This window comes from Phallusia mammillata, chromosome 7, assembly GCF_965637545.1.
Source record: "Phallusia mammillata chromosome 7, kaPhaMamm4.hap1.1, whole genome shotgun sequence".
In the NCBI taxonomy this organism is placed as follows: domain Eukaryota; kingdom Metazoa; phylum Chordata; class Ascidiacea; order Phlebobranchia; family Ascidiidae; genus Phallusia; species Phallusia mammillata.
The window spans coordinates 12415715-12424784 of record NC_137258.1 but is presented as its reverse complement, the minus strand read 5'-3'; the positions used below and the strand labels follow the sequence as shown (position 1 = coordinate 12424784).

Below are 9070 nucleotides of genomic sequence, written 5' to 3'. Positions count from 1 at the left end.
TGTTATACCATCATAGCAGGTTCAGCACTTTCACCCTCAAAGAAATAAATTCACAACAATAACAAAAACCATTTTGTAAATACATCTTGTTGACATTGGTTTTGACAGAACATCTGTTACTGAACTTTCAAGAAACCACAACAAGTACCCGGACTCAACATTTTAATTCATTTTGCGAACCAAGTTGTTGATTTTGTCTTCACGATTGCCATAATCTCCACCTTCAACAAAATGGTTGGTAACCTTTTGGAAACCACCACGGGGCGATGACAGTTTAAATGGCCACAAGAAGTTGGAAGCTTCCTTGAAGTTGGGACCAACAGTGAAAATCTCATGAATAAGATCCTCTACACAGATTATTCCGCTTTTGCCTGTAAAAAATAGAATTTGAAAACTTTCAAAATTTTAGTGATGGTTTTAGTTTTTTAAGGGCTATATACCTGCTACACCACACTAAGTGACCTTGGGCAAACTAGTTTAGTTCCAAACAAAAACATTTAAACAAGCTATTAATCTACCAACAGATTGGTGAAACTAGAAGGGTGGCTTAACACATATACTATGCACATAACATATTTTAAAATGCATATTCCCTATCATTTAACATTTTTACAAGCTTAGTTCTTTCTGTGAGCAGAAACTCAGGGTTTCCTACTCATGCAATGTTGTATATAATACATTTTATATAATACACGAGATAGCTAAAAATGTACATAAAATCTTACAGTGATCAGTATTCTGCATAAATTATCGTACTATGTGAAGTACAAACTATCTAACTCTATTCAGGTCAGATGGGGTGAAATTATAGGGCTACGTCTGGGCAAACACAACAATCAACCCCTAAAAATCGCATATTCTACATACTGCGCAAATTTCATCCAATTTGGACATTGTTTAAAAGTAAAAGGGGTGAAACACCATGACCAACAACTTAAAACAGCATTTAATATATGAATTGTCCAAATATCATGTGATTCGAATATTTTTTGAAAAATGTACCCATTTTAGCAGGCTCGTGGGGTTAATATTAGGGCTACAGGGTGAAACACAACAATTGACCATTAAATAAACTGTCAAAATTTTATCTGATTTCAACATTGTTCAAAAACATTCCTTTATTTAAGGGGACTAGTGGAGTAACTAATAAAATACTAAAACTACAATGACCCAAACTACTGTAAGTTTTGTCCTGATTTGTTAAAAGTGTTTTAAGCAGCAACTATGGCGACATAAGGCTGTTAATATGTCCCTAACCGTCATCTACAAAAATAGCCACCACCCTTTATCAGACTATTACACTATAGAAACTTTTCGGTTGTAGTGACCAGCAATGTTATGATATGATTTTTTTTAACTTTGTGGTTTAATGGGGTAACTGCTGAGGCTATGTAGTCAAAGAAGCAACTGACACATCTACATTGCTATATCTATCAGTTGTGAAAGTTTTATCAAAATCCATTAAAGGTTTCATGACAAAAGGGCAAACCCAACCAAAGAAAAAAATCAAAGTGAAATCAAAATGCCCACTTCAGGAAAGGGGATCTGTAACTAAGTAGCATTTTAAAGAGTCTAAAACAAACATTTATTCAGTACACATATCTTCACTACTTACCCAAGTTATCTTCAATACTGCTATTGTCAGTGATAGGAATTCGGTTCTTGTTGATCTTTCCATGACCACGTTTGTAAACAAGCTCACGAACGGTCTTCAAGTTCGGGTAACTACCAAAAAATTTAACACTTTGAATGGGTTTGAAAAAAGTAGTTTAACATTGATTTAAATAAAGGATGTTTAACCAATCACAAGGCGAAAAACACAGCACTTTCCTGCAAGTAATAAAACATTTCCATATGTATGTATATATATATATATATATATGCATGTTTTCATTGTAAACACAGATATTCTTTTCAATAAGATCTCAACACTAACAAAATGGATTTTCTCTCCCTGGTTGCAGTTAACCCCATAAACCGCCATATTTTACCAAGTCCTGTTTGCTTAATGCAATGAAACAGCTGTACAAAGTCTAGAATGTCAAAAATGTACAAGCACATTCATATTACATAAAAATTAACAAACAAACAGCTCTTGTATGCAATAGTATTTACAGGTTTTTTGCCTATTACTCTTTAAAAATCAATAATCACCAAAAAATTAACTACTTATTTAGTACAGATTTCGGAGGATGTATAAAAAATTTTTTAAAATAATAGTTTACCCCCAAGCAATGTATGGCTCAGCAATTCTAAGCATCTGCAAGGTTGCTTTGGTCAGCTTCACAAATACCCCATTGTGAATTTGTCGAAGTCGCAGAAGCTGTAAAATCTTCTTCACTTTTGGGCTGACTTGGTTAATACTGCATTGCAAATAAAAGTAATATCCTTTAACTCTTTAGGTACAAACTAAAATTCCATGTTGTCTAATTACAGATTAACTAGTACACAAAATATGCAAGACATACTGCTTATAAAAAACAATCATTATAAGCATTATATACGCAAGATGTCATATGTCTGAGTCTGATGGTATCCAAGTAATACAAAACAAACAGAAATGCTCTTACAAAACATGTTTACAAAGATTTCGTAAAAAATCAAAGACTTAAATTTATAACTATCAAACATGTAAAAATGAGATAAGCAACAAACACAAGCACAAACTCATAACACAGTCTGCAGAACATGGCAGTTCCCGACGAGATCTCGTGCATGCAGAACCTACATGTCCTGCATGTGTGCGTGAACAACCCGTAAGTTTGCGTGCAAGACCAATTTCAGCAAGTGCAAAGCAGGTAAAAGATGTCAAGACAGCCCAATTAAATGCCTTTGGTGCAAAATTTCTGCGTGAAAACCAAAACTTGGCATGCAAAAATTTTTTTACAAATAAAAAATCGCGCATGCAGCTGCCACACTCAGACTGGCTCATAACTTGATTCAATCCAGATTTTTTTCGATTTCGTAAGGATTATGAAACCCCAACCACAGCCCATTATTTGTTTCAGTTGGAGTATGAAACTTTTCTAGGTAGCTTACAAATATATATCTTTCTCCTCAATGTTAAGAATTGCTTCTAACAAACTTGCCTTAAGAATGTGTCATCAAAAATCAACTACAATAGACTTTTAAAATACTTTGTTTGTGATGGTCAGTATTAGTACGTGTTTAGTACATTTGCCACCAAGACAAAATATATGTACAGCTTTTAAAAAACATAACAAAATCATGTTAAATATCAATATAAATCAGTTCTTTCTAATTTTTAATGTTGCCAAGAAACCATATCTTAAAACACGTAAAACAATGAGGGTCAAGTAAATATTCTCAAAACAAAACACTTACCCTCTGATTCGAATTACAAAGGCAAGTGTTGGTTGATCTGGAACATAGTAGTTCTTGTGCTTTCTTGCTTGTCTTGCGAGTCTGATCCCATCACGCTCCTTCAGTCTGTACTCCTTAATGTATTGCTCTGCCCTTTTGAAGTACAACTTCCTCTTCTCTTGTTGCCGCTTTACAAAAAATAAAAATAAAGCAGAACACAAACATTTTTTACAATATAAATAAGATATACAAATGTAGTTTCTTGTTTAATCAATTCATGAAAGAAAATTATAATGCAACCAATGACATGTTTCAAAGTCATTTAAAGAAATAAATAGTAGATGCATAAATTAACTTAATTTAAAAAATTGCCGGGCAATAAATCAAAAATGTGTTGTGTTTTTGAACATTTTAGCTTATTTAGATGATAGAAAGTAAAAGTTTAAGCACATACCTTCTTGTTAAGAATGGCAGCCTGGGCCTGCTTGGCTTTCAAAGCTTGGTATTCTTTACGCCTCTTCAGGAGAGACTCCGGAACCCGGGGAAGTTTCTTGCTAAAAACATAAATAAAAGGTCAGTGCGTAAACAACAAGTTGCCTAGTTGTGCAACTATCACAATACACCAGATTTCTTTTTACAGTTTGACTCTACCGAGACTTTATGCGGAGATGTTGGCAGATTACATACCTCTCCACCATTCTGCTTATATCAGGCCAAAAAGGCCGAAAAGCATTGGATTACTGCTCACGCAAACACTGCGGCCACTAGAGGTCGACATCAAACCAAACTTTTTCCGACTCTAAAACAAGTCAAAAATAGTTTTAAATTTTTGGTAGTTTTGTAAATTACTGATCATTAATTCATCCGTTTTTTTATTTTTTTGCAATACATTTGTTTGACCAGTGCAAAAAAAATACAAACAATTTTAAACACAAAATCAGCTTGCTTCTGCTAATAAAATTAATTTGGTGTCTGAAAGCTACCAAAATCAATTTAACAATTTTTTAAAAAAAGTGTTTGGCCAAAACAAGAATTAGTTATAATGCAGAAACGTTTGGTGACTCATCAAAATGTATGATTTCGAGTATTTATGACGTAAGAATTAAACAACTAATTCAACCAATCAGCAACGCCAAAGCAGTAAATTTAATTTTTTTTGTTTGTGAAGGACTACAGCAGTGGAATAATTTTGGCTATCTTCCAAAAGTAACTTTTTCATTTGAACGGAAGATACTTTAATTAATACAGAACGCTAGGAAAGTTTGTACTTTGTGACAGGAGACCTCCAGTTAACGGACAGTGAATATACAGATATACATATTATGCAATAAAACGGAAAATATAGTGTTTGTTTATGTCAGTTCAGAGTTTGAAGTTGTAACTTGTCATAATGTATTGACAGGAGAAAAAAACTGTAAGTCAATCTTACAGTGTCACACGGTATACTTTGTAAAAAACAATTTTATGTGCATAGTGGGCTAGTGGCAGATCGGCAGAAATATGCCCAATTTTATTACATGTGAAACTATAGTCAATAGGTTGACTATGACTTTGATTATCGGTTTAACCAGTTCAGTGCATGTTCATCAAGTGTATGTATTTTTAAGCATGCCAACTTAGGACTGTTTCAATTAGTAAAAAAATACATAAAATGGCCCCGACGAATTGTTGGAATCTTCGGGTCACTGCTGAAGTTAATCAAGGTGGTCGCAAATATATGGAAGATGTAACTTCTGTACAGTTTGAAAGAGTCAAATCTGGTAAAATTGTTGTTGAATATGCTGCCTTCGCTATATTTGACGGCCATGGAGGAAAAGATGCTGCCCATTTTGCGAGGGATAACCTTCTCGAAACTATCAAACTTCAGAAAGGATTCTTTTCCAATAATGAAAGCACTGTAAAAAAATCTATTTCTGAGGCATTTGTAATAACCCACCATGCCATGTGGAACAAATTACGTAAGTTTCCATGGTGTAGTGTTGTAACATATTAGTCTCTCCGTGTGTGTGTGGCCATGTTAAACTAACAGAAATTGATTCGATATATTAAGTACAATGCACCGAAGCTTTGATTTGCCAAATAATTTGTTACAAATTGGCCTAACCGATCTATTATGCTCACTAAAAGAACTGTTGTGGAACATCAAAAATATTGTCTATACTATTTTATGGTTTCAGTCCGAACCTAATCAAGATCATTCGGTAAATCAATTACAGTGTTTGTTTCAAAAAATAAATTATTTACAAAACAACAACTATTGTACACATAAATGTCAATATCTTTTTAGCTGAGTGGCCAAAGACTCCTTTAGGCCATCCAAGTACAGCAGGAACCACAGCAAGTTTGGTGATTATTCGAGGCAATCGGATGTATGTTGCAAATGTTGGTGATTCAATGGTTGTAATGGGGAGTCGTGATATATGTGAAAAACCCAATCAACAACCCAAGTCCTATGTTGCTTCTGGTCTTACCATTGATCATAAGCCAGAACTTCTCAAAGAAAGAAAACGAATTGAAAAATGCGGTGGTTGGTGAGTGTAAAACTCTAGTTGCTGTATATTTTTGATATGGAAGAGTGGTAATAATGTTTTTTATCAGTGTAATGAATAAGTCTGGAGTGAATCGAGTGGTGTGGGCAAGACCAAAGTTAACCCATAATGGACCTATTCGAAGGAGCACAAAACTGGACAAAATTCCATTTCTAGCCGTGGCAAGATCACTAGGGGATCTGTGGAGTTTTAACTCAGAGTTAAATGAATTTGTGGTGAGTATTAGTTTGTTGTTAAATAAGACATTTAAAAATGCCTAAAACAAATTGTGTTGTAGGATTACAAAATATTGTGTTTGTGGACATGTACTCATTATCGTGACAACCAGTGTGATCTAGAGTTGTTGTCATTTATTTCACAGTCTATATTTATAACATATGTGTTTCTTAGGTATCACCTGTTCCTGATGTCTATGCATACAACCTACATCCCGGTAAAGAGCAGTTTGTTGTACTTGCTAGTGATGGTTTGTGGAATATGGTTCGACCGCAGGAGTGTGTATCTGTTGTTGCTGACATTGAAGACAAAAGAAAGAACACAGTAATTAATCTTTTACAACTTTTGAAAATTTATTTTACTTGCAGTTTGTAATCAAAGCCAATTTTATAACTGTTTCATGTATTACTGGTATTTGTAATCTGTTAATGATTACTTTTGCAGGGTAGCATATCAAGTCCAGCCCACAAACTAGTTCAACTGGCACTAGACAGATGGGCAATGCGAATGATGAGAGCTGATAACACAAGTGTCATTGTGGTTATAATTGAAAGACGCAAAATTGAACCAAGCAAAGGAAAAGGCACATATGTTGAAAGTTGGACAAGTGCCAAGTAAGCAGCAAATCGTTCTCCTTAAATGAAAACTTTAAATCTATTAAATTTTGCTGATTTGGAAAAGAGCATAGGTGGATGTTGTATAAAAAGGTTGTTGTGCCAGACTTTTGCAAAATATTTTGGTAGAAGTAACAACATCGTGCATGTTATAGCCAGATCACTAAAAGATGAACTACTAATACCACACATAGCATCGGGTATCAGTGCTGATACAGTATTATCTGCATAACCCTATCATGTAAATCATTCTCTCTTTGCGTTTATGTTTAAATTTGCCTTTTTTAAATCAGAAGTGAAATGACTGGGTCAGATGTTGAAGAATTTGGGTCCATAGCTACTGGAGAAAAAGAAACAGGTATGTATTGATTTTTGATTCACCATTTGCACTAAAACAAGCCAGGTTTTCAGCCTGTGTCTGGCAATGATTGATACCTTGGTTTACAACGAGATATTAAAAAATTAAACCCCCCAAAATTGTTTTTGTGATATTTATGGATCTTACTATGTCAGTGTTTTCTTGAGCAAATTACCATCAAAAGTTTTTAGGTTTTTACATTATTTTTTTGTTTTAGCAGACAAACCTATGAAAGTATCACTGCCAACAGAAGGCAAGCCCAAGGAGGAAGAGGTTGAAAAGCCAGGTAAACCTTTCAACTGTTTTGAATTAAATTTAGGCAAATTCTTCACCCCAAACTACCTGTATGAAGAAGTTTATGTGGAACAAGTTTCTTGTGATTGTCACCTCCTGAAAAATTTTAAAGCATCAAATTTCACCCCAAACATAATTGTGGGTTTCATAAAGAAATTGCTTTTCACAAATTGTCTCACTTCCATTTAGTACTTCCACCAATTGAGCCCCTTCAGGACGCCAGTATTTCGTCATCAAATGGTGACGTTAGCGATGAGGTCATAGTTAAGGCGGGAGAAGATAAAAGTGGCGAAAAAGTGGAGGAGCCGAGCAGCAGTGGAATTACAGAAAGCCGCGTCACAAGATCACAGACTCTTGAAAACACAAACTCTTGGGGAAAACGAAAGTCGTCAACCAGAACTCCAACAAGGGACAATAAAACGAGGCGGGTGTCGTTGCGTTGCAAGATTAAAAAACGACCGCGTTCTGAAGGAGGTGCCGCCCTGGTCAAATCACCTGAACCTAGGATACGACGATTGCGCGCAGCAAAGCGGAGTTTGTAAATTTTCCAAGTCGTTTTAAGATGGCCTTTTATACTGTGATCATGTACATAGCATCACTGTTCGCCTAGCTTTAATCGACTGCCTTCATACATTCAAACACAGCCTTTTTTGTTTGTACAAAATATAAATAGGGGATTACTGTTTTTTGGGGGAAGGGGGATGAGAGCATAGTTTATATCCTTTATTATTTAACATTGTATAGAACAATGTATTCTTTACAACACTGACCTCATACCCACTTTGGTAACCCTACATTTCTACTCAAGCAGTTTCCTAAATGTGCGATTCATTTTACACGTTTAAGTAAATAACCCCCCGTTGTGTGTTTTCCGCCGCTACTGTTTTGCTGGCGATCTCATAATTTGTTTTTAACATTTTTATCGAAATATTTGCGAATACGTGTTTTCAAAAAGAAAAAAAAAAACTTAAAATGAAAACGAAATGAAATGGATTGACTGTGTGCAAAAAACTTTCTGTTACGTTCAGTTCAATATAATTCCCTTAAACTAGGATGGAATATATTTGACCTAAAGTTTATGGATGTATTATTAAATATTTATTTCAAGTTTTTGGAAATATTTCTTGTAATTATCGCGTTTGACAAATCGATGTTTTATTAACCATTTGTGTGGTTTTCTGTAGAAGTCGTTGCTTAAGCTTTCAATCATAGAAGTAATGCCTGTTCTTCATGTTACGTGTCATCAATTTTTTCAGAAGATAAAAATTCGCAAAAATTTGTGGTTTTACGAAACGTGAAATTGCACTTTCCCTTTGACTATTTTGTTTTACGTTTTTCCTGTACGTGTATTTTGCGTTAGTGGCTGTGTATGTATGTTTGTTTGATATGCGATTTTAAGTGTGTTGGCGGAAGTGAAATAAAAGGCCTACCCGGTCAAAGATGTATAAAACATGCAAAACAATTTTAATGCCAATGGTTTGGCTAGGGAGGGCAAGAGCCCCCTCCGACCCAAAAATGCAAATTATTAGTGCCATAAACCGCTCACAATTCTTTAGAAAAGTTTTAAATATGTTTGCCGGAAACAAAGCAGGCCATTTTGGCAATATTTCAGTTCAGTTTTTCATATGTTTGTAAAGGTATTAGGGAGCGTTTCATATGTATTGCCTTGTGATAACAACGAACAATTGTTTACAAAACATCTGTTAGATCGGGTC

General features: G+C 34.7%; 2 protein-coding genes across 3 annotated transcripts; one reads left to right on the top strand and one right to left on the bottom strand.

Moving 5' to 3' along the window:
- Positions 1 to 145: 145 nt before the first annotated feature.
- LOC145237796 (large ribosomal subunit protein uL30-like) lies at positions 146 to 4095 on the bottom strand. Its single transcript, XM_080100785.1, has 6 exons — positions 4012 to 4095; positions 3779 to 3878; positions 3346 to 3512; positions 2226 to 2363; positions 1616 to 1725; positions 146 to 371 (listed from the first exon to the last, which is right to left on the bottom strand). The coding sequence occupies exons 1-6, from the start codon at positions 4020 to 4022 to the stop codon at positions 163 to 165; spliced, it is 735 nt and encodes a 244-aa protein (XP_079956911.1). The 5' UTR covers positions 4023 to 4095; the 3' UTR covers positions 146 to 162.
- An 810-nt stretch (positions 4096 to 4905) lies between these two features.
- LOC145237455 (protein phosphatase 1D-like) lies at positions 4906 to 8805 on the top strand. Of its 2 annotated transcripts, none has more exons than XM_080100318.1 (8): positions 4906 to 5282; positions 5612 to 5855; positions 5923 to 6088; positions 6264 to 6413; positions 6534 to 6703; positions 6997 to 7061; positions 7282 to 7347; positions 7545 to 8805. In XM_080100318.1, the coding sequence occupies exons 1-8, from the start codon at positions 4976 to 4978 to the stop codon at positions 7895 to 7897; spliced, it is 1521 nt and encodes a 506-aa protein (XP_079956444.1). In that variant the 5' UTR covers positions 4906 to 4975; the 3' UTR covers positions 7898 to 8805. The 2 variants fall into 2 exon arrangements, with proteins under 2 accessions (XP_079956444.1, XP_079956443.1); XM_080100317.1 differs by having other exon boundaries at positions 7279 to 7347.
- The last annotated feature ends 265 nt before the right edge of the window (positions 8806 to 9070 follow it).

Bases quoted from the DNA above. Each gene is read 5' to 3' on its own strand.
- LOC145237796 (XM_080100785.1), bottom strand. The intron at 3,513-3,778 runs GTATGTGCTTAA...TTTTTTGTAAAG, and splicing joins CTGCCATTCTTAACAAGAAG to CGGCAACAAGAGAAGAGGAA. The intron at 2,364-3,345 runs GTAAGTGTTTTG...TTTGCAATGCAG, and splicing joins TTTGTAATTCGAATCAGAGG to TATTAACCAAGTCAGCCCAA.
- LOC145237455 (XM_080100317.1), top strand. From the start codon at position 4,976: ATGGCCCCGACGAATTGTTGGAATCTTCGGGTCACTGCTGAAGTTAAT. The intron at 6,414-6,533 runs GTAATTAATCTT...TTACTTTTGCAG, and splicing joins AAGACAAAAGAAAGAACACA to GGTAGCATATCAAGTCCAGC. The intron at 7,348-7,544 runs GTAAACCTTTCA...ACTTCCATTTAG, and splicing joins GGAAGAGGTTGAAAAGCCAG to TACTTCCACCAATTGAGCCC.